This window comes from Haemaphysalis longicornis, unplaced genomic scaffold (assembly GCF_048455015.1).
Source record: "Haemaphysalis longicornis isolate Haplotype H1 unplaced genomic scaffold, Haemaphysalis longicornis Haplotype H1 scaffold_8, whole genome shotgun sequence".
NCBI classification, from domain to species: domain Eukaryota; kingdom Metazoa; phylum Arthropoda; class Arachnida; order Ixodida; family Ixodidae; genus Haemaphysalis; species Haemaphysalis longicornis.
In genome coordinates, this window is record NW_027526445.1 from 42,530,954 (window position 1) to 42,556,629 (window position 25,676).

General features: G+C 45.6%; 1 protein-coding gene across 1 annotated transcript in view; it reads left to right on the top strand.

Moving 5' to 3' along the window:
- The window catches only part of Mage (necdin, MAGE family member), a 49,471-nt gene that overhangs the window by 17,279 nt on the left and 6,516 nt on the right, over positions 1–25,676 (top strand). The window contains exons 6-8 of the mRNA XM_077681627.1: positions 4,949–5,046; positions 13,336–13,418; positions 17,290–17,332. Of these exons, the coding sequence (XP_077537753.1) occupies positions 4,949–5,046; positions 13,336–13,418; positions 17,290–17,332 (224 nt within the window). The remainder of the gene's footprint in view (positions 1–4,948; positions 5,047–13,335; positions 13,419–17,289; positions 17,333–25,676) is intronic.

Genomic DNA, 25,676 nt, shown 5'->3' on the forward strand with positions numbered 1-25,676 from the left:
CGAGAAATTCCGACACGCTTCTTGCTAAGTTATCGTTATATTTCGTTTTTATTTACGTATTTATTTATTTTTCAAAGGTTAGTCAAAGATGAGAACGCAAGTGAAAAAAAAATCGACACGCGGTATTTCGAGAGAAAAAAAAAAACATTTTTGATGGCGTATCCCCTGAATTATATAGTGTCAAAAAGACCTAGCACATCGACTTCTATCTTTTTCTTTCTTCAACTGGCCAACTCTGCGTGCCACTGAGCGGAGGTGTTCACTGTTTTAGGAGTGCAGGCGGACGCGTGCTGGGGCTGATTTTAAACCACCTGATAGTTGAGGTAGAAAGAAGCATCCTCGTTGAGATTTTAGCACATCTTGGGGAGAACATCAACATTGTCAGAATTACTCTCTAACCATCTGCAGGTGTGTCTTCAATGCTCCTGAACCTTCCGAACTGGATCGTGCTTACATCTACTAGGGCACGTCACAACCTGCCCCGCTTTTGCTCCCTTTTCTTAGGACACGTTATTTTTGCTGTAAAAAAAAACCCTTGAAGAAACATCACAGAACACAACATTGAGTGAAAATTGAAGGACCCAACAAGCTTCCTTATCATTTTGTCCAAGACTAAAGTTCCCTCATGCAAGAATGAAACGAAGCCTTTATACTCCTGTGTAGTCATTGTCGATGGCTTGCTGCCCGCACCAAAGGTCATAAACAGAGAGAACAGCACTGACAACACTGATATATAGTTGGGAGTCGTGGTTAATTGTCATTATAAAACTTTACCTTGAAGCCTGTTCTATCAACATTGCTGCGTCCCTACCATTTTCGTGCCTACCTGGAATACCAGCTATTATGTCAAAGGAATTTTCTCTGTAGTGTGTCTCGCAATTTGCTACTCGTATTTGGTTTGCGGAAGCAAACTTGACATTTGCACGCCTCCAGATAGCATTAAACAACAAAACTAGAGAACTGAGGGGCCCTAAAATAACTTCGGCTAGCTGCAACTTTCTGCCGCTAAGTGACCGCATGATGCACACCACCACAGGCCCCTAGTTTTGTCAGCTGCAAGAGGTAAAAAGGTAAAAAAGGTAAAAAAAAACAGCTCGCAATTGTGCAAGCTATTAAAGATAGATCTAAAGCGTAAGTGTGTACTTATGTGTTGTAAAATCAGGCGAGTCAGCCATGTAATGCTTGTTCCATTGAGGTTATTTTTATTTCTCATGCTCTTTTTTCGCTATGGTACACATCTTCTGAGTGTGTTCTTTTGCGTCGTAGAATCATGTGTGAGTCAGCCTTATAATGTTTGATCCATTGATGTTATTTTTACTATACTCTTTTTTCCCCATTGTACACATCTCCCTTTCCTATCCTTTCCCTGGTTTCTTCTGTGCACCACGCTGAAGGCATCATGCTGTGTGTGGGCACTTATCTAAATAAATAAATAAAAAAATAAATGAAATTTGGCCACGGTGGGTGTGCATTTGTGTGCCAGTCACGCTCCAGCTGCTTTCAAGGGAGAAGCAGATAGCACATAGGCTCACATTAGCAACTGACCTTCGTGCAGTTGCTGTCGTCAGGTGGCACCACCTGAAGCCAAACGGAGTGAATCTCGGGTGCCCACGATTTCAGGCAAATCAGAGGCTGAGACTGTTTTTGCTTCCAAAACCTTGACACTTCCTTTTACGTTTAGCGGCTGACAAAACTAGGGGCCTGTGGTGGTGTGCATCATGCGGTCATTTAGCGGCAGAAAGTTGCAGCTAGCTGAAGTTATTTTAGGGTCCCTCAGTTCCTAGTTCTCTAGTTTTGTTGTTTAATGTTATCTGGAGGTGTGCAAATGTGAAGCTTGCTTCCGCAAACCAAATACAAAGTAGCAAAAACTGACTTCCAATCGAACAAAATATTTTTGAATGCATATGTGTTTGCTTTGGTGTGTTTAGAGCTTCTGAAACATGAGTCATAAAGGAAAAGACAACACATGCAGTCAGAACTTAAAGAAACAAATCTGACTGTTCCTGTATAGTGCTTGATAGTAAAGTTGTTACTAAAATAACAAGGAGAATTCAGATGAGGTGGCAAAGCAAGCGGAAAGAAAAAAAAAATTGATTCACTGCAAGAGTGGTTGGAAGACGGCGGCAGTCTTCTGCTGCCCCTGCCATGTGATCTCTCCTCCCCAACCCCTTGTCCTCTTTCCCTCATTTTTCACTTGCCCTGTGAACACAGCGCAGGTTTGTTCAGTTCAATTTTCCCATGTTTGTATCGCTTGCACACTGTCTGTCGTAACAGACTTTGTCTTTCTTATCTTTCCGTTTCGTTTTGCTTGGAACGCCACAGGCCGACATCGCTTGTTTCAGTACTTGCTTTTATCGCGCTTCACTTTGACACTGTTTATAACCATTTGTTTTTGTATCTCACTTGCTATTGTGAAAACCGATGCAACAGGTTCAGCTGAATCTCGTTAATTCAAACTAGAAGGGGCCGAAAATTTGTTGGAATTGAAGGAAATTTGATTCTATGAAAGCTATTTAAATGCACCTAACTTTGCCTGAACCGCAGCGTCAGTTCGATTCAACCAGAAGTTCGAATTATTAAGCAAGTTGAAATGAATAAGGTTCGACTGTATTCATAATCAGTAGAACAATAGTACTTGTTTGCCTCAAACATGGCTAAGTTTTTCTCTGTGCTCATGATGGAAAGTAACAGCGCAATAAACGACGAGGGGCACAGAAGAAATTCTCAAGACGGGCGCTGACTCGCAACTAGTATTTTATTGGAAAGGAACACAAATTTATAGCTGACACGTGCAATCTGATGTGGGGAAAACAAACAAATGTTAAAACCCCTCATAAAACCGCGTAAAGGCCTGGTAACCACTCCCAGAGTTAGGTGGCATCTAAAAAAGCTTTTTCCTCCTCGTACAGCGTCGGAGAAGGCTGGCTTACACACCCAATTCACGTGTTGTTGATATGATACGCTTCAACAACTTCTTGCGTCAGCTGGTCCTTATGTGTGAACAAAATGTGGCATTCATCAAAACACGGCTTGCAGCCACGTGCTCGGCAGTGCACTGATAAGTGGGAGGAGGGTTCCTCTGTTAGATTATTCAGACGTTCCCGCAGGCTACATTGCAGGAACGTTCAAATGTTCCTGCAAATGTTTCTGCGCAATGAATAAGGGGGCCATGCAAGAGCCACGCCAGGAGGTTTGGATGTTTGGAAAAGTCGTGCCTATACGCACTTCTTCTCCACTCATTCTTTCACTTTGCCCGGTTGGCTGAATCGAGTGAGGGACAGACCGAATTCTCGCACTTTTAGGTATCTGTCAGGTTCTTAGTCGAAGCGGAGTAATAGAGGAAAGGACCAGGGATAACTGCGTTTATGTACCGGTCAACCCACGACATACACACAGAACAAAGACATGTATCACCAAAAAGAGGACAGCTTAACCTCCTGGAAGAGGCTATACAAAAGTTCGAACACAGCGCACGGCTTACAGTTTCACGAGTCCCGTCGCACCGTCAGTCCGGGTAAGGCGTGGCGGCGTCGGTGTGGGCCACTCGCGGCATGGGTTCGTTGGTGGGGGCCCGCTCACGTGTGGATGCCCCCTGTGGTGCACCGTGTTCCAGGCTCTCGCGGTTGAAGAGGACGCGGCCCTCGTGGACGCACGGTCGACCCCTTCCGATGCTGGAGTTGAGGACAGGCGGATGGTAGGTGCGGATGTCACCCATCGATGCTCGCCACTACACGCTCGGGTCCGAACGCCCGACAGCTATGTATCTCCGCAGTGTTCCACACACGTCTTCTTCTTCTTCCCCGTCACCGCACCCCTCCGTAGTTGCTGACATCTTCTCATTGGATACTTGGCAAGACGACGATGATGATGTTGGAGACACCGATGGTGATGTTCAGGGGGTTTGGAGCATATCCCGTAGAGCGCATCTTCATTATCGTTTTCACTTCACCTCGTGACAGTATCCCAAGAAAGAATGTTGTCCTTGAAATTAGGCATACATGGCCAATGAATCTGGTATCCTGGATCGCTTCGAATACAGAAATTATATTTGACCAGTCCCTAAGGTGGTTGAAAAAGCTTGCTGGTGGCTGATAGTACCAGCGGTTTTCGTAAAGCATTGCGAACCGGGAATAACTGCTGACTCCTTTCTCAGGCCACTATTTTTCTGGGAGACTTCTTTTTGGATTGTATATTTTACACGATTAACGCAGTACCCTTGTATCAGTGTTCAAGGCTTGCACGTAGTGGGCTGTGTTGCACAGCTCCTGCGTCGTGCAGGAAAGCCAACCCAAAGGGGCATGCCTTCTCACTTCCGACAGAGATACTGCCTGTGGCCATGTCAGCAATTTTTGTGGGGTGGAATTTTTGAAAGTGGAACACAGCACTATACAAACTCAGCAGTGGAGGAAAAGGAGGGGGCGAGTTGATTCGGCTGCTTACTTTAGGGGAGACCAGGAAAGCCAGCAACCAAGTGTTGTACGCTTTCAGCATTCATTGTACGTTGCTTTGTGATTCGAGGTTGGTCCTCACCTTTCCATCATGCTCACAGAATGGGCAGCCCCTGTTGCGTGAGGTTGGTTGGCCTGAATTATTCCCTAGCCCTCCTCCCTCTAGCACAATTTGGGTTTGGTGTCGTCGCATCTGTTTGGGTTACGCCACGCACCAATAAGGGTTCTTGAATTCAGTCAGAGAACTTAAGAAGCCTTTTTAACTCCTGCCTTGTTCAGCACGTGTGAATTTTGACCGACCCATGATCCCTAGGTTCCACTCCACTTATTGCGTCGGGCCTCAACGTGGCTTTGTTCTGGTTCCCTTGTTGCGCAGTGCGCTTGCATCGAAAGAAAAAAAAAAAGTGTTACCTGGTTTTTCTAATTTTTTGTTTGTGTTCTAGTACTAGTACATGCTGCCAGCCGCTGGCTCTGATGCCCCTTCATTGTTTTGTTTTCAGGTGTTTGGCTACACGCTGGTGGACCTTGGAGACAAGCATGGCAGTGTGATACTGATCAACAAGATGGACCTGTCTGGCTGCGAGTCCCTTTTTAACAAGTACGGCTTCTTGCACTCAGTTCGTGGTTTCGCTTAAGGTGTGGTCTTAAAAACTTACTTTTTGCTTTCCAACCAATTTTGACGAAACTTCATGGGCTGGTTCAATTTTTTTAGCTGATTCAATTTTCAAATATCTAATTAGTTTCGATGTAAGGTAGCGAGTTTCCAAGTTAATTGAAAAATTTTCTTGATTGTTCTTGAGAACAACGGGAAAAAGAATATTCAACAAAAGATTACCAGCAAAGCATAAATACATACCAGAAGTTGTGGAGAATGAAATGTGAAAAGTAGTTTGCTTGTTTTGCAATCACATACATGTTTACATCGATTCTAACTTCTAGATTTGAACTGCTACTGCTAACCAATTAAAAATAACGCTTATTAAACAACTACTGAAACACAAAATGCGAAATCTGCTTTCCATATCGCACGGTTTACACATTCAGCTTCACAGTGCAAAAGAAATGACCTTCCTAGCTGCACTAGTTGTTGGGATGTACCCCTCGAGAATTTTGTATCACTGCGATACCACTCGTGGCGAAAAAGTGGGAAATTGGGGAAAAATTGCTTTTTCCTTGTCGAAATCGGGCCTCTGTGGCTTTTATAAGTACCCGGTACTGTTCCACTTACGGAATTTTCAGATAAAAAACTGCAATTCAAGAGAAAAGTGATACCTAGAAAATGCGTTTTTGGGCAATTTTTTGTTCCTAAAGACCCATGTGCCCCCTTAACGAAGCTGTTGAAATAGCCGCACTTTAGCTCGTAGCGTCGTTTGCGAGGATGCCTTTTACCCAGAGCCCAGTTAGCACTAGGGCAGTTTCTTGCTTTGTTGCTATAGGGCGCATTAATCTTGGCTAGCTAGCTACATTAGCCAGCTACAGCATCCCCACAATCCACTGAGAGTTCGAGGCGTCGCAAACTTGGGCTGCCACGGCACCTTCGATTCACTGACAGGGCAAACCAGAAGCTTTATTATGTGGGTGCTGTGTTCCGACAGTGTTGGCATCAACGAGACAGGGTAATTACAACATACTAATTTGCTCCTCAGTGGCTGGTTGCCCGAGGCCACAAGTGAGGTAGTCGGAAGGGGTCTAACCCCGATGTCCAATCACAGGCCTGGTGGCTCCGTCACAATGAGATGGCGGCAATGTGATGAGAGGGGGAGGGTTCAAACCACGACCAGCTTTATAGATGGCGACCTGCCCTTGCTCAGCGATTCCGTGTGCCCAATTTGTTATTGCTTGTTTTGCTTTTTTTTTTTTAAGTTTTTCCCGATGCCACTGCACCCAGTAGCGCTGCATTGAATCCCCAGTTTTTCGCTCCACATGCGTTTCAATGGCCTTGCGTTGTTGTTATTTCGTATTTTCCTCAGTTGGTAGCACTTAGTCTTTGCCAATCCCCCCAGGGGAAGCACGCACCTTCTGTGGGCAGGGTGGTGTGCATAAGGAAAAGTTCCTTTAACACGAAATTGTTGCGGCGAAAGCGTGCACCCGGCTGGCGTCTCCACCGAACACACAACTACCCAGATATTGTCCGCAAAAAGCGTTCACAGATGCTAACCCTTTTATAACGCCTTCCATACCATTCCACGCGTTTCATAGCACGCGTGTATCAGACAAAATAAAACACAAAGAAATATTAAGCACGTTTTGTTCCATAGCCTGTATATAAAAAAAATGAAGACAAAGAAAATTTCTTTGCACCACGCTTCCGTCGCTTCAGTACGGGGGGCCGTGGCTCAAAAAGATGTCCCGAAGGCAATGGCCGTTCTCACCGCAGCCACTGGCTGGGGATGGCTGTTGTACGCAACTTTGCCATTTCTTGCGCTTGTAAGCCGCCCAAGCAAGGCCCTACAAGTGTGGCTACAGTTGAAGTAAAAAAAGCCGCAGCCGTTGAAGAAGTTGCCGTGGATTAGTGCTCGCTTCGCTAGAAAAACTGTTTTCATGCAAGAATGGTGGAGCCTTCCACGCACAGAATGGGCGTGTTGCAGCTGCTGTGTACAAATTTTAGCTTTCCCTGCGAGCTTGCACATGTGCATAGACAAGATTCGAGTACAAATAGAGCTCGGCAGTGCAAATCCAGATTTGATAAACTTTTCTAATGTTTGAATAAAATGAAATGCTTGGAAAAAATTCATGTTTATCAAAGAGGCAGGTATGGTAGCACTGTGGTTTACTTGTGTTAGTTCAAGTTTAGTGCTTAGCTACAGAGCACGTCTACATTCAGCCATCTGTTGTTACTAGCCAGTATTATAGGTACTATGCATACCGTATTTATTCGATTATAAGGCGGTCACGATAATAAGGCGAGGGTGCAGTTTGGAGAGTCAAAAATATCGCCGTATATATACACTGAGCTTCTAATATAAGGCGGGGTATGACTTTCGGACTATGGAGTTTGGAAAAAGCCTCGCCTTATATTCGAATAAATATGGTACAATCGGTACTGGTTGGTGCCACCGCTAAATTTCATGCCAGTAGGCGCTGGTCGCACTGCGAGCAAAGCAAAGCTGCCGAGTTTGTTGATTAAGCGTAGCACCACCAAATGTAGTGCACCGTCCCTACAGAGCAGTTTTTCAGCACGCTTGCTCTCATTGTCGCCGGCTGCTATGGGCAGGTCACAATCTATAAAGCCGGCTGTGGTTCAAACAGATCTCCCCATCTACACCTCACCCTGCAACGTCGCTCACGAGGCAAAAGGCTGTGCCCACAAAGGTTGTTCTCAAGGATCCCCCGAGGCACGTGTCATTCACACACGGTGAGAAAGTGAATTGATAAGGAACAAGCTTTGTACTGAAATCAAATCAGTGCAGGCTGCAACGGTGGCAGTGTCGGTAGACTCTGCACATTACACGGTGAATAATGGTTCGTCAAGTCAAGGCAGTGGATGCCAGTAAGTGAGGAACGATAGCACTGTTTTTCTCTCTGCTTTTGGCAAATGGCAGCACCTACTCCATCAAAAAAAGAAAAAAAAAACGGTCCTTTGAAATCTGAAATTTGCACTAATGTCTGCAAAGCAGCGCATTTGTTAATGAGCTCTGCATTTGGCTGTCAAGTCTATGTGATGGCGTTGTTTTAACATCTTCGGAGGCTTCGCTTCTGTTCTGGTAATCGATGCATGAAAACTTGGTATAAAATAAACCCTACAATTTGTGTAAAAAAGGAAGCAGTAGTGCGTCAGCAGGCACCCTTGCTCGTTTCCCATTACAAATGAACAGCTGTGTACGAAACAAGTCCGGATAATGATGTCGCTGCCATTGCCTCCAATTTTCTCTGAGTAGTGGGAGCAGTGCACTCTCGGAAAAACTAGGTTTCTGAAATTTTGACTTCATATGTTCGCAGGTACTTCAGTCTTTCAATTGAAAAGTGCTAATCCCTGCGGGTTGATCCCAAGATGACGTACCCCCCATGGTTGGGCTTGTTTGGGGTTACGTTGGTAAAAAAAGTTGGAAGGATGTGTCTTGCAGGAAAACAATAAAACTTGTTAAGCACCGCATATTTCCACAGTAGCCAGTGGCAATGCGCTAAGGTGAAGCGCAAGTGTGGACTTATCCAAGACCATAGAGCGCTTGTGAATGAGCTAAGGATAGTCAGTGACACAGATATCACTGCTTCTGATGATAGACACTATTGATTGATTGATTGTAGGGTTTAACGCGCCGACGCAACGAAGGCGATGAGGCGCGCCGTAGTGGAGGGCTCCGGGTTAATTTTGACCACCTGGGGATCTTTAACGTGCGCCGAAATCTCGTACACATGGTGATAGACATTATGTTGATTGTGCAGGAAGTATTCAGCATCTGCAACTGTTCACTCATTGTAGGACTAAATCATTTTTTATAGCACATGATTCACTTTTAGACTCTCATAGGGTGTTATCATTTCTGCTTATATAACTGGATAGAGTGGATTCTGTCCAGGTTTTGTTGGTGTTGACATCATGATAGTAGAAGTGCATCAGTCTTTTACTTGTAAAGTATGGCTGAAGCATGGATGGGAAAATTGGAACGTAGTGCAGTTATTGCGAACCACCCATTCATTAAAATTAGTTTCGATTGGCTGGCAAACTTTGTGAATATTGCATTCAAAATAGGGGTTGAAAAACTTTGTCGCACTAAAAATTTGTCGCCTGCGCATTCGTAATCAAGGCCTGGTCATCTGTGAGTGTTGGCACAAATGATGGTGACTGACTTAGGGTTTGAATGTGTCGCAGAGTTGAGATGTAATTTAGGGGCCGATGCCTCGGACGAGAGGAGCGACAAACAGCTCCCCCCTACGTGCGAATTCGATGGTGTGGTTCTGACCTGCTAACAGGTGATAGGTCCACTCCTGATTGGCCGCTGGCGTGAGGCACGAGACGGGGCACGGGATAACCGGTTCAAAACAAAGCCCATTTACTTTCTCCACCCACACAGGAAATACAGACAGACCGACACAGAGGGGGGTAATGCCGACAAAGAAAATGAAGCTCGTCTTAGGATCCAGGCGACTGTAACAGGAGTGGAGGAGTAAGGCATACAATAGGTAGGCTGGAGGGCTTCCACCGTCTACTAACAATAGGCCTGCTAGACACACACACACACCTGTACACACAACACGGTACACTAAAAAAGGAGGACAATCAAGTCCGCGGAGCCTAAGTGAAGCAGGACGATAATAGAGAGGGCGATTTTAGAGTCTACAGAAGAGTGGGGAAGGGGAGGATGGCTTAGCTCGGTTTGGTCGGTGGTCTCGCCGGGGAAGATGCGCTGGTCCGCCAGTCACCTGCGGTGAGTCCCATTGATCGGCGACGCAATTCGCGTTTACCTGGGCCGCGCACTGTCCCCTCCTCCAGGGGAATTCTCGGGGCCCAAGGTCGGCGCTGTTGTCGCACTCGGGCCTACACCGCAGCCCTCAGACCCGGCTGCCGCGTCTCAACCGTCACTGCTCACTTCCTTCTCCCCCGTGAGTCGCGAACCCCGCACTGCACCGAGCACACAGTCTTTCGGACCGCACGTCTTCTGAGAACCAAGCGGGTGGGACTTCTGTTGGCTGCAGTACTCTCTCCCTTCTTCACCCCCCCCCTCGCCGAAACACATGGCCCACTGGCCCGCAGGCCGCAGTGGAAGACACTCCTACTCCGCCAGCATCCCGCACCCCCCCCGCCCGCTGGCTTCAAATATGGTGAGCGAAAAAAAGAAAGCCATGGAGGCACACGAATTTCACCACAGAATGGCCGTCATACGTTTACTCTGGAAGGGATCGCAAAGAAGGTACAGCCTGGCCTCGTTTGAAACATTGCCTCACCAGAATGACACTCTCGCATATTTTTTAGTTGAACTTCAATCAAGTAAGCTGTCTGCAGTGCATGATTGGGTGATACCAACAGAAGCAACCACAAATTTGAGTAAACCTGTAGTGTTGCGAACAAAAATGGGCATTATTTTGCTGTATTAGGCGATTGGTAAGCGATTGATGAACAGCTGCAGTGCAAACACGTGGGCAACATACGACAAAAACTTGAGTCGGAGGCAAACGGTAGGGGCTGCGAGGGCATTCTGCTATGTTTGAGGGGCTCTTGTAACAGGTGAGTGAAGTCGAAAGAATTGCGTGCAAATTGTGGCTGAAGTTTCTCTCGGAAGGCATTGAGGGTTCAGGCAAACATCCACTTGGAGCCAGTTTTATCGCCTGAAGCCAGAATGAAAAGTGCCCAGCTGTGTTTAGTCACTGCCGTCCACATTTACGATTCCTTCATGACAGTGTTGAGTCAGCATTCTGGCTGCATGGTCTCTCTCTCCTCCCTGAAAATAGTCACAGGGCCTGTATCATGGCATATCGTGGTGCAGCGAGTGGTTAACTTGAATTACTTCCCTTCAAACACTCATTTCTTACTCACGACAGTAACGTTTCTGATCAGACAAAATTGTGTAATGAAATGTGAGCTTGCCTAGTGTTCTGAAAAATATGAAGGTTTTGTCTTGTCCTTGTGGCCCCTTCAGGCTTTTAAAAAACAATAGAGAAAATATAGCTGACTTGCGTTTTTTTAAACAGTGGAAGCCGGATAATATGACTTTCAAGTGACCGTGTGAAACTGTTGTACGACCAGAGTGTCAGAATAGGGAGGGGGTAAATGCCTACCCAAGATAACTTTGCGCGAAAGGTGGGCTTGCAACTTACTTAATTAAATCATGGGTACATATTTAGTACGTTCTCGCGTAAAGTGCGATCCCCTCACTGAAATCCCAAAGTAGAGATCAGGTGGTAAGAGCGGTAAAGGCAAGAAAGAAACGACGGTTGCGGCAATGCGTAGGTTCAAACTTTAATAAGGGGGGGGGGGAGAGAGAGAGAGAGAGAGAGAGAGAGAGAGAGAGAGAGAGAGAGAGAGAGAGAGAGAGAGAGAGAGAGAACATAGTGCAAGAGAGAAACTTGTATCAAGCAGGCGAGGAAAGTGGGAGTGTGTGCTTTCATGTCGTCGGCTTGATGGAACCTTCACATTCGTGGTCCACTGGCCGCCTGGGGTTTAACTTCTTGCGGTTGGCGTTGTGCTGATGCATGGGGACATTGAAGGTTAAGCTCCTGCCGACCATTTCCCGCCCGCTTGCTTGTGTCTGTTCAGCTGGTTGTTGGGCCCTCGTGGAGTTCTTGTCTTTGCAGATCGAGGAGCATCAAATGGGGGTTAAGAATCAAGAAAGGTCGGGACGAGGCGTTGTAAAATGTGGGTGCGTTGTCTGTTTATCCCTGGCAGCATCTGTCGTTGTATGAAGCGAACCACTTGCACAGGAGCATTGTATAACCGGGGTTTTTCATGCATTGTTTGTAGGAGGGTTTGCATGGACTGCGATGATCTGTCATAAGAAGTAGGTTGTTGTGAAACTGGGGGACGTGTGATTGGAGTTCCACTGCTGTATAGTTCAACACAAGGTTTATTGCAGACTATAATAGGCCGCGGGCAGTACAAGATCTAGAAGTGCAAACAATCAAAAGCAGGACCGGTACATCTCAGCGGGAAACCACTAGAAAGGACACACTCCTTGTCTTAACTGGTAGCGAGAGTGTTTCCTCTTGCGAGCCTTCCTATTCTGTTGTTTCTTTGCTTTCGCTGTACGCTTTTAACGACCTACATAAGACTGGATGCGTAACGAGCACACATGGAGGGTGGTGGTAGCTTCCAACACTTCCGTTGGCTATCCTGTTTGTCCCTTCTTTTCCTGCGTCACAACCGCGTAGACACATGTGACGTGTTCCTCATTGCTCTCACTCTGTCAGCATAGTGAATGAAGAAGGTTAAATTAGTACAAGCTTGCTAGTGGGGCTGCCTGATGTGATGCTGTATTAACCCTTTGCCTTCCGTATCCTAGCTAAGCTTGTCCACACGGGTTTGTACGGCTCCACCCAAAGATGGGCTACGCTCGTCCATGCTTAAACAAGTGCTTGAGGGCTATTGCAGTCAAGCTACCCTGAAATGTGCTAGTTTATTTATCATGTAAGTCATGCTTATCATGTTGTTTATCATGTTAATTGATTTTGAACCGGTATTGCTCATTACACACTTGTTTTTTGACCATCATTTGACAATTTGATTTATTGTGATGACACAAGGCGGCGGCAACAGGAGATGCAGACAGCCAGAGGTGCTTCTTCCGTAAAAAACTCCTTTTAACCCTTTCGCTGCTGTTTACAAGTGTAGTTGTCCTGAGATTTTGTACCAAAATGACCGGTGACGAGTGTAGTCGTCGTTGGTCCATCGGCTATTTTAGAGCCCTGACGGCACTTTTTTGCAAGACACTGTGGCCATGCAGTGAAGCCATCTTCGAGCAATGTTCTTTACACAAAGAAATAAAGGAACGTTATTTCATTGAAACAATGGTGCCGTGTAAAGTCATCTTAAATCAACCTATGGTACACAGTTTGAGTAATAAAGGAACAATATTTCATCGAAATAATGGTGCAATGTCATGAAGAAAAGAAGCTCTACAAATTGAGCGCAAAATATTTTTCGGTAAATTTTGTACGTTTTTATTCTTTTTTTTTTTTCACGTTTAATGTTGTGTAAGCTTCCGTAAAGCATTTTGTGGAACAATTTCTTGCCGATGTGGCCAAGGGGACTTAGCAACCCTTGTGCCAATTGTTTGGCACAATGTATTGAGTTCAGTAAAAGTCCACCTAAGCTTGGCAAATAATGTCTTCTCACTGTGCATAGATACCCATTAAATTTGAATGTTGGACTAATGGATTGCTAAGTTGAAAGACAACATTTTTTCCGTGTTCTTGCCATTGCTCTCACAATGTGCTGTCTCTTCTTTGATTGCAGGAGTGAGAAAGAGCTCGCAAAGGAAGGCTTCACTCTGCTCGTCTTGACCTTGATCCTGATGAAAGGTGGATCCGTTTTGTCAGGTTGGTGTCAGGTTCCCTACTTTTTTTGGCTTGCGATCGGTGGTACTCGCTGGCTATAGGGAACACTGGGCACTGCTTTTGTTTGGAGCAGTGATTGAGAAGTGGGAAGTGTCTGTAAATGTGATACAGTCGAATCCCGCTACAACGAAATTGACGGGACGTGCAAAAATTTCGTTGAAGCGCAAATTCGTTGAGGCGAAATCTGCCGCAACACACCACGGAAAGGCCAGAAAAATAGCCCCGTATGCTTCCGCATCATTGGCAGCATAATACAATGTTTAGAAAAAGGAGTCACGCGCAATAACGTCATGTTTATTCGGATAACAAACATACCAACGGTTATGTGTTCTTTCACTGCACGCGAAGAACGCGTTGCGGAGTGAGGTGAAGAAATGCAGGCGCAAAACGTATTGCTGTACAACAAGGCGTGTCCACCGAGCTGATTACTTGCAGATAGCTGCTGGGCCGTCGGAAGCCCCCCTCTCACTTGTAGCAGGAGCAGTGCCGTTATCTTATCATCTGACACGGCGCGGCAGCTACTGACCTTGGCAGGTTAGACGCGCGCGCTTGCATTTAACACAACTGCGCGCTCATGACTAAGATAGGATGACTTGGCTTCAAGACCAAACACGCAAACATGATTTTTGCTCTTGGCTATTAAAGGAGCCATGAAGACAAAATACAAGTTGGGTTTATTAGAAAGACTGCTTAGTCCCGATAACAATGATACTGATATCATCGCAATCTTCGAACAAATAACGGAGATATTAGAGAAAACGTGTGAAGCAGTCGCGACCCCCTAGCCAATTTCCCGCAACTTTTCTATGACGTCACGGAACCTTGTTTGTAAGTTGGCGGCCGACTAACTGACCTGTCGCGACGACACATGACTGGACGTCTGTAATGGGGCCTCTAGTTCCATTTGACTGCATCAAGTGAATGCTAACGTGCAGTTAACGCACTGAAAATTATGTTTTATTGTTGGCCCGTTTGACGTCATTCTTGCTCATAACACGTCACTGTGGCGCAAAATTTGAAAGTTTTCAAATACTTCTTGCTTTTTTTTTTCGTTAAAAACATCTTTTGGGGCTGTAATGGAGCTGAGTGAGATACTAAATTCTAGTTCTTTCAAATTACACGAAGTTGTATTTTCTCTTCATGGCTCCTTTAAGAATGGTAGAAGGAAAACGGCAAGGACAGCTGCTCACAATGCATACATGACGGCGCCGCGCCAGCAGCGGAGCACATTTGTGCGATTTCAACTGGATACGGATTGGCTGTAGCTCCGGCCATGCTCCGGCTTGGCGAACCGGGCCTGCGCCTCATGTAAAGACGGCCAGCCACATCGTTATCACCATCAAACAATGGCGTCCGCCTATGAGTTTTTTTTTTTTTTTGTGGCGGTGTGGTCGCACCGCGCATGTTTTCGGTGAAACTAAGCGTCCTGAATGTATAAAAAGTTACAGATAGCTGGCGCTATGCTTATTGTATTGTAAAATAATTGTTCAAACCCAGCCCAAATCATCGAAAATTTCGTTGAAGCGAAAGCAAGCCTGACAAATGGTTCGTTGTGGCGAGGACTTTGTTGCATGGACTTCTATGGCTGGCTGACGGGGAATTGGAAATATTTCGTTGAAGCGGAAATTTCGTTGAAGCGGCGTTCGTTGTAGCGGGGTTCGACTGTAGTACCATCATTCATGCAACTGTCTGTGGAACTACAGCCAGCTGCACACGTTGAGAAAACTCCTCAAGGAACCCTCCACAGTGCTTTGTGTTGATCTTGAGTCCCACTTTTACTGCTTCGTTGACACTTTCCTTGCTTTTCTTGTACTCCTTATAATATTGTGCCCTCAACTTGTGGCAAGATGCGTTTCGCTATTGGGGAATGCCAGGGCTTTTTTTTTCCCCCTTCATGAAATGTCCAGTGCTTCGCTAGTTCTTTGCATGTAGTTTAGTGGGTGAAAAAATTGGGCTCCCTAAAGTTGTTTTGCAATTCGAATAGTTTTTTTGTTCATTATGTAAAGCAATCACTTTTAGTTCAGAGTTACTGCATTATTTGTGAACTAAAACTGTACGAGTATTTTTTAGTTCGTGTGAAGAGCCATTTTTGAGGCTGTCGGTTACCGGGTGTCTTCAACACAAGCTGACTAGACAGTTCAAAGTCAAACTGGAGTTTGTTGACATTGCCAAAAAAAAAGTGTGGATAGGCCTCCCCTCCCCCCCCCCCCCTTTTTAGGTTGGATACTTCATTGCATACTTGGCTACAGCGGATATTTTTTTTTTTTTCAGATTAAGAGGGTTCGTTGTAATAGGCATAGATTGTACATCTTTTTAATGAAATAGTGTTTTTCTGTATGCTCCGTCCTGTCTTATGAACTGGATTGGAAGTTGTGTTGGATGTTGTGGATATTTGGGCATAAATCTGACAGGATGATGCGGGAACTATTTGAAAGAGAACAAAAAAATAAATGATGCAAGATGTAGTTTAGTGATTTTTTGTTTTTTTACTTCACAACTCCTAAAATTCCCTGTAAGTGTTAAAGATTCCCTTTTTCACTTTTGGCCAAAAGGTAAAATAACCACGCACGAAACATCACTGGGATAAATGTGCTGATCACAGCAGGGCTTTGGTTTGTTGCTACTGCTCATGTTCGGTGTCCGTCTTGTCGACAGTTACCGTAAAAACCCGCGTATAATACGGACCCGCGTATAATACGAGGTGTAATTCTGGGACACCAAAATCAGAAAAAAAGTTTTCCTCCGCATATAATGCGAGGTAAAGAGCACAGAAAACATTTATTTGCACTACAGTTGCCCTTCAGTCATTGTCAGTTTTCGCTGGCACTGTCTCCCGACGTCCGTTCAGTCATCCTCAGGTTAACTGCCGCTGTCTCCCGAAGTCACCTTGTCGGAAATGTCTTCCCACAGAAAGTGGTCCTAAGTGCTATCAAGGGCGTTCGAGATGCTGCATTTCTTAAAAGAACGACTGACGAGCTCCTCGGGGATGCTGGCCCACGCATCCGCGATCCAGCCACAAAGCACCGCTGTATAAGCCCGCGTCAGGCATCCGGTAGCTATCACTTACGGGTCTCCTGACCTCATCCACTCTTTGTAGCAGGACCTGGTTCAGTCTTTGAAAGGCTTGTTGATGAAACGTCTAGCGGTTGCAGCTGGGATGTCATTCCTCCTGGAATGACAATGAGTTCGGTGCGGGGTTCGCGCAACTTCTTCACGGAATTGGCCAGGTGGCAGCGAAAGGCGTCCAACAAGAGCACTGACGGGAACCCCCAACAGTGCTCCAGGCTACCGACACCACCCAGACTTTATCCAGTCAAGCACCAGTTCGTTTCTCCACCCGCGAATGCTGCCTTTTGTGACGCCGAACTGCCGTCCTGCGGCGCAATTCCTGATGGTCTTGGCATGTAAAATAACTTTTCTTTTACTTGAAGCCGAACACTGCCTTCGAGCACGCGACATCGTGATAGACTTGCGGTGAGCGTGTCAATCCTTCGCGGGGTCAAAACAATCAAAATAGCGCCGGCTGAGAGAAGCAGCAGCCAGCTAACGCCACCGCAAGGTGGCGCACCCTCCGCTGAAAACGAAACCGAAAGTGCAAATTTTCGGCGGAAAACTTTGGGATCCGCATATAATACGAGGCACAAATTTTGCATAGTAAAATTTGGAAAAAAACCTCGTATTATACGCGGGTTTTTACGGTATTTGTGCAGGATGAGTGGTTCGCGGTAGTGTCCCGAACAGGCAGCTTTGTGTCGCGGTAACCTATTGTCTAAGTAGGTTTTCTAAAGAGTGGCAGAAGTGGTTGGAGAGAGATGGGATGATGTTCTCTTTTTTTCTTTTATTGCTTTTCCAGGCGACCTCTGGAAGATGCTGGCACCGTTTGGCATCAGTAAGGAGTGAGTTCCGTTCTGCTCTTGGTTTTAGTTCACTCAGTCATCCTACGTTTGCATCCATGCAGCAGCTGCAGTACTTTTACTGAGACCCTGCTTGCCTGCATGCAAGCAATATTTTTAATTCGGGTTTAACTCTTTCATTACCACGCCTATTAAAATCGATCACCGGCAATCGATGTTTTATATCGCTTATTTCTACATGTGTTAGTCGTATCTCGTACACTTTATGCACCCCCAGTGCAGGGCCGTACCCAGAGGGGGGGTTTGGGGGTTCAAACCCCTCCCGAAATTTTTTCCAGGCAGCACGTAAACAATACTTACTGTTGCTTTCAGCAAAACTACCTCCTTCCCAAAATTGATAACCCCCCCCCCGAAAAAAATTTCTGGGTACGGCCCTGCCCCAGTGGTTAGTCTACGCACTGCAGGTTTAGAATAAGTTTAAGGGGGGACGTGGCTTTCAAAATCAACTTTTTTATTTCTTTGTGGATTTTGATGAAAATTGGCACAGCAACTGGAAATGCTTCCGTGATAACACCATAAAAATTTCAAACTAATATTTTGATAACTTTTTTATGTATTAAATTTTCTTTCTGTTCCGCTTGTACCGAGCTTGAGCGGCTTATAAAACATGATAGAAAACTTGTTCGAAGTGCTTTGCATTCCCAAATGAATGGACGAGGTCGTGACAGTTTTAGAATTTTTTTTTTACAACACAATGTTTTTTAGTTTTCATTTTTTTAGAGGTTAATGTGCAATAGGCATGTTGACTGTGAACAATTATTTGAATAAAAAAATTACAAAAAACAAATCTTGAAAACCAAGAGTGTCACGACCTGAACTGTTCATCAAGGAATGTAATGCAAGAAACGGAATCAAAATAGACCCAGCGGTCACAAAGAAACCCCTGGTACAAGCAACACAGGTGGCAAAAAAAACTGTTTTGAGAAAACGGCTTCCGAAGTTGCAACATAGGTTTCACTTATCAAAAGTCGTCACGGTTGTAGCCTTTCATGTCCTTTTGAACATGGGGCTTCTGGAATGCCTTGCCTTGAAATTGGAGTGTCTTTTACAGCCTTTCTCTTTCCAGAAAACATCATTTTCAGCTCCTCTGTGAAGAGTACACACCCCACTTTGCAGACCAAACGAAGGGGGAGATGGGTTTCAATGGGCTTTCAATGCAAAGTAGGTTAGCTGGTTGGCTGTATCGCACTGAACAGCCTCCTTTTGCAGTGTTTTCACCATGGCAACAAGTTAAGCATTTTTTTTACTTAAAGTTGAACATTTTTGGCTTTTTTTATGTTTTATCATCTTGCCTGGCACAGCAACTTAGTACTCATACGTGCAGGTGTTCATTGCCAAAAGTTTGCATACCACAAGGATGAAAATGAGCTACTTTGAAGCTTCGTAGAGTATTCTGCATAACTCCCAACTTCAATGCAAGATCATATTTTTTTACTACTTTTGACATTCAAGGCATCCAATATTTCTCGCAGCACAGCCAGTATGCCCTAAGCAATGGTATCAATTTCACTAAAAAATCACTGTTAAATGCTGCGACAGTAACGTACATTTTTAATGCAGAGAACATATTTTTATTCCTATATTACTAACTCAAACTTGTTTGCATGAAAATTACAAGTGCACGGGAAACGTTGCGCAAGAAAGGCGATATGGCTCGCGTGCATCACAGCGCACGCTTACCGCGACATATCGAACTTTGATTATACCTTGTATGGCTGGTCAGGTCGCTTTTAAGATTAAATTTAACGTCGCAGGCATTAATTACAACTACTGGCGTTCAATCGTAACTGGTTGCCCAGTCATGTGCTGCTCCAATGCGCGTCGGCTATGCCGTGCGCGCCGCAGCGTTTGACGCGTCGACCGTTTCTTTCTCAAGGCTAGCGAGCCCACAGTCAAAACACAGCAATAACTAAGCGTGTAAACATCGCAAACCCGACTAAAAGTTCACTTCACGAACCGCTATCGCAAGCGCGCACACCGCGTCACCCTCCGGGGTCTGGCGACGGTAGAGTCACGCGCACCACATAGCGTTCGATGACCTCCTCCTTTCGAGCCACACAACTTCCCGTAATCTGGCTCGTTATCTCCGGCATTCCCACCGCGATAACGTCCGTGTTGAATACTATACATTGAACAGAAACTCGGCCTAGCGAAGCGGCGAAAATGAGCTCAAACCGCTCGCTACGCAGCTCAAGCGGCCGCCATCTTGCGTTGCGCCCGTGACATCCAATCAGGAGGGTCGTTGTTCTGCGCCCCGACGGAGGACCAATAGCGCTTCAGCATCTATTTCTAGCTTCGTTTGTGCGTCGTTTCTTTTCTGCCGTTTGTGCGTTTGTGAATGAACGAAGATAAAAGAGACGAGCGGAACCGGAAAGACGATCGCTCGGCCGATCTAACCATATCAAAATGGCCGCGCCCGGTGGCACCGTTGCGGAGGTAGAGCGCTCCGAAAATTGCCGTTTTTTTCGCCCTTTTGCGCTGATAGTTTGTCACCGCGCCTGACAAAAGTATTTTTTTATGCCACTTTGCGACGCTTTTCAGCCTAAAAACTTTGCAGACGCATCGAATAGGAAACATAGAAGCCGAATATGCGGGTTTCAAAAAAACGATGTTTTGGTCATTTTCCCGAAGTTGAAAGCCGCGTCCCCCTTTAAATTTTTCCACTCCGGCGACATTGAGATTTTTTATGGCGTTTTTTGCGAGCTGAGGTGCCTGTTTTTTGTGTGAAAGGGGGCGTGGCTGCTGCACTCGACAAAAAAGCATGCCACTTGTGGTTAGATTGCATTACCACTAATTTTTTTTTTTTCTTATCAAAAGGCTCTTAGCATGTCAAGTACCAAATCATGTTGTCAGCTTTGTAATCCGACAGTGTTGAGAGGTGATAATTACATGAAGATGACACCAGCTATTCGCTAGTGACCATTGATTCGGAGAAAAGGTAGCTTTAATCTGCCAAACTTTATTTCTGAAGGTCCCGGGCACGTCTTACAAGTGGACCTTGCATTTTCAGCCAGTTTCCACCAGTTTCAGTTTCGTTTTTGCATCGGGAAATTCCAGTGTGGCGCTACTACGCAGTTACCCAACTGCAAGCTGATCTGCCACGGCGCCTCGGTCGCAAGCTACTGATGCTCGAAAAAAAGCACGCCGCTCGTGGTTCCACTTCATCCATGCCTTACTTTCGCGATAACAGCTCGAGCTGAAAGTCAAAAGAGAACCAGTTCAGAAGAAGAGAGCACTTCTAATCGGCCTGCACTCTGCCAGCTGTTCACCGCCCAATTTCGTTTCCGTACGAGGGTATTTCCAGAGGCCTAATGCCACTTCTTAGTAGAGCTATCTATTCTGACAGTCTCGGGCAGGATTGATATTGTTTCTTTTCGAAAATGTTAGGTGGTGCTGCAAGGTAGGGGGCTCTAAGGCCCCTTAGGAACCTTAGGAGGCTCGTAGTGCTGAACTCCCTTCAAAGCAGGACAGCTGCTTGGCTAAAGCTTGGTGGGCATGATTCTAGCGCATCGCGCCTTATTCCTGCTAGCAGGGTACCATAAGCGAATCAGAAGATGATAATACAGTAGAATCTCGATACGAATCTTGCGGGACCGTGAGAAATATTCGTATCATCCGAAATTCGTATGAACCAACACAGACCGAAGAATTGAGCGCTAAAAAAAAGTATTCATTTAATTCTTTTCTTTTCTTCCGCGTGAAGAAATCCCTGATTTGTTCTGTTTTTTTTTTACCTCCATGTCGCCGAGCAGTCCTTTCTGGAGCACATAAAACTTTGCACTCGTCTCCTCACTCGCGGTTCCCAAGCTCACTACATGCCTCGCAACGGTCAGTTTTTGCACGTGATTTGTGTGCATCGGTGTTGCGCGCGCGATTTTTTTCACGCTTGCGTCGCCGATTCCGCACCCGCGGCAGCTTCAGAAAATGATGTGCGACGATCGCAGCAGTGGAAGGAGCCTGACAACTTGCGCCAATGGGGAGGCGCGAACCTCATGGCAGCAGTTTCGAAGCGCTCGAGACAGCTGCAGGCTCCGCCGGAGGTGTTTAGGCTTACCACCCCAGCAGATATGTCATGGGCGCTTTCACTAGCAGCGCGGGTGATGTTTTTTTGTGTTTTATAGTGCCGTTCTCAGTTCTTATCAGTTCTCTTACCGCACGAGCAACTTTGGGTGTGCCTTGAGTGGCATTTTAAAGAGCGGTTAGAAAGCGGTCGCTCAAGCGTGGAACCACCCACCCCACATAGCGTGCGGGTGGTTCTGCAACGGCGTCAGCGCATTTTCGCGAGCAGAAAACAACAGCCCCGCCGTTCCCTGAGAAAGAGTGACCAAGAAAGGAGAGAGAGCCCGTAATGTCGCCGTCGAGTGCTCATTCGTATCATCCGCCGGTCCGCGCAGGTCCGTTCGTAATAGCCGAAATTTTGCCCATTGCAAGCAATGCAATCCCACCAGGACTTCTCCAGGGGTGGAACTGCTGCGCCAATTGCGCCATTGTGCGCCAATTTGCCCTGCTGCGCCAAGCTGCGCAGAAACGGCAATTTGCGTGATTATTGTCCATTGAGAGCATAAAATGCCAAATTTAGCCGAGTCTTGTCGTGGTCCGGGCAACACTGAGCGCTGGCTACACAATAGACGCAGCCGCATCCACGCCGCATCCATAGCCACGGCAGTTCGGTACACTCGTGGTTTCCTCGTGGAGTTTATCGCAACGTTGTTATCGCCGCGGCTTTCCCGTAAGGCTGTCACTAGCATGAGTAAAAGTACTTTGAACAGTTATCTAGTGATATAACTTGAGGCATGGCCTCTGGAATTTGCAGCTGCTTGAAGTAAGACGAACGACCCCTTCGCACACCCTTCGCCTCAGTATTTTTTTTATTATTATTTTTGCGCGAGTACGCAGTTACTGTGGTGATTGAAGTCTAATTTTTCTTTACCTGCATGAACCGAGATCCGCGACGACGCGAGCTTCCGCGCGAACTGCTCTTCTGCGATACTGAGCGCATGCGCACGCTCCTCTAGAGTGTTGCGGCGGCCACTATCACTTTCCTTTAAAACAGTTGCGTGCAGTGGGCCACACAGTCGCCGTACTCGTTCGCGCGCCGACGAGGCTCAACTCGACCGCGAAAGCGGGCGTCTTGACGGGATGCCGTGCCCGCTTTCGCCTTCTCGTCTATTACGGAATGACGCGTCGTGAAATCACCATCTTCGTTCGCTGCCTACCTTTGCTTGCCGATGATGCCTGCCTTCTCGGTTGACGCGGCGGCAACAGCTTGCTGCGAATACAGCATCATATTGTACGGCGCCCGTCTTCATATTGGGGAATATCGATGCGAGACGATGCGCGCTCGGCGAGCGCCGCTCGGGTAGGGCACGTTCACGACGCCTGATTTCATGGTTGCGGTGACAGCGGCAGCGGGGCGGCGCACTGCACGCGATTGTTTTAGCTCGAAACTACTTTACCAAAAAAATTAAAAAAGCAGCCACTGTTAGTAACATAGTGTTGATTATTATACAAATAAAGGCCAAAAAGTCGCTACATTTAAAGGAATAGGCAAAAGGCAGGTTTCAGTCCCGAGTAAAGGGTAATATCAAGGTGCCAGCTCCTATTTAATTTATTGCGCTCTTTCTAAATAATTCTGGCCAATTCTATTTTTCATGTAGTTTTTGGATTAGTTGCTCTTAAAAAGTGCGCTCAGTCGCATTATTTAAGCCCGTCAGTGTGCTCCAAAAGTGCTCCGAAGTAGCCCCTAAATTGCTCCAAACCTGCTCCAAAATGGGATTTTTGCTGCTCCAAAGCTGCTCCAAAATAAGACTTTTGCTGCTCCCGTGCCTGCTCCAAAAAGCTAGACCCTGCTTCCACCCCTGCTTCTCAGAAATTTGTATCACCCTGAATCGTATCATCGAGATTCTGCTGTGAACAACAAATGAACGTCCTGAATGATAAGTTATGATCAGAATGTCGACAGGCATCCACCAACAAGTTTGGTTTTCAACTCCAAGCGGATTTCTTCGCATTGGTTGCTTGCTGTGAACCATGTGCTGACTGTAGTCATTGACAAGGTATTTGTACATCACGTGGGGACTCATTTATGCCTCTAATGATGTCAAACCACCAGACTTATTTCAGAGAATCATCCAAAATTGCAAATTTGAAATTAAGGTTGGACTTCATTCACCACAAGGCACGGGCACCACGCATGCTAACATTTTCTTTTACATCTGACATATTTTTCCTCGCACTTCAATTTTTTTTTCTATGGCGGGTTTTTGAAATTTTTAACTACGAAAGTTTATTCTAAATTTTTTCTCCTGCTGGTGGTTTGTTATACACAACTTCCTTTTTTTATGATTTTCTTCAATGCCTGGGCAAAAATTTTGAATTTGATAATTTTTTTTGCAATCATTATTTGTGAAGACATTATTAAAACTGGTGTCGTTGGAAAGTGCATGGAATCAGCTGCTTTTGATGTCACTGCATTATGTGCCTAACCAATATGTTTAGCACAAAAAAAATTTTTCTTAGACCCCTCAAAATCGGTCAATTTGCTGCAGTAATGAAAGAGTTAAAGGAGCCACAAAGAGAAAATACAACTTCATTTAATTTGAAAGAACTAGGATTCAGTATCTCACTCAGCTCCATTACAGCCCCAAAAGATGTTTTTTAACGAAAAAAAAGCAAGTATTTAAAAGCTTTCAAATTTTGCGCCACAGTGACGTGTTATGAGCAAGAATGACGTCATTCGGGCCAACAATAAAACAAAATTATCAGTGCGTTAACTGCACGTTAGCATTCAAGTGATGCGGTCAAATGGAACTAGAGGCCCCATTACAGACGTCCAGTCACGTGTCGTCGTGACAGGTCAGTTAGGCAGCCGCCATTCGCCCAAAAAAGGTTCCGTGACGTCATAGCAAAGTTGCGGGAAATTGGCTAGGGGGTCGCGACTGCTTCACACGCTTTCTTCAATATCACCGTTATTTGTTCGAAGGTTGCGATGATATTGATATCACTGTTATCGGGACTAAGCAGTCTTTCTAATAAACCCAACTTGTATTTTGTCTTCATGGCTCCTTTAAAGGGATGGACAACTGATTTTTGTGGAGTACATGCTCTCTATCCCAATGAATGGGCGTCACTTAAAACACCTTGAAGTGAAGCGGTTTCCCTGGCAGGAGCCTAGAACATTTAAACGTGGAATGTTTACATCTACGAGCCTTTCGTATGCGGCCAAAAGGAATGCTTGCAACCATAACAGTGAGCTGTGCAGCATTGTATTTTTAATTGTATGCAAAATGAAAAGAGGCATTTAAAAAACTTGTCTCCAGCTAAAACACTAACAAAATGCAGTCTTTCCTAAGACTTGAAACGGTTTTTAAATCATTCGTTGAAACCCCACGAAGCTGCTTGTATAGGTACAATAGTGCGATGTTTATACAGTACGTGGCACAGGGGTGAGACATCAGAAATTACTTAGTGCCAAATTAGGATCACTTCCACCAATTTATTGGGCAGTTCCTTGTGTTTACCCCACTATATAAAATTCTAGCTTTCATATGAGCAAGGGGACATGCGCTCACACAAAAATTGGTCGTCTGTCCCTGTACTGTTCCCTGTCCAAGCAGAAATGCACCATGACAACCCCCTTTTATTTATGCTGTACCCTCAGGGCGTACAGCATTGTAGAGGGGAGGGGATTACATAGAAGAGCAAAAAAAATCAGCAAAAAGGCACGCAACAAGTGTTATCAGGTTGTACACGAGCAGAAAAACAATAGTGTTTAGAAAACGCATAGTATAGCAAGCGCCATGAACGCAGCGGTAAGCGTAGTCAGATTTTGAGGAAGAAACAAAAAATAGGATAAATGCACTTAATTTGCAGTACAACAGCATAAATATGTACACTGAAATAACGGATCGATACAAGCATATAATATACTGACAAAAAACAATAAAGCAAAAGGGGAAAAAATACACACTACCGTGAGTCTACTCGACGGAAAAAAAATACAAGAAAGTTACTACAAATTTGAATTTGAAAGCGCTTCCCGGAAATGGTCAGGGTTAGTACTACAAGCTAATGAAGCAGGCAGTTGGTTCCACTCACTACACGTTTTCGGCAAAAAGGAAGGAGAGGAGGTGACAGTGTTTTTGCTGTTGCTGTTGTGGATGTGGTTGTTGCGTTTTTTACGGTGGCCACGATTTGGGTAATTTTACTGCAAAGTCCCAGAGCAACATGGAATGCCCGAAGTTGTCTATAGAACATTCTAGACAATATTGAGATTGGCAGTCACAAAGGTGGAGTGTAGGCACAAGGAGGTGTGTGTAAGCATTGT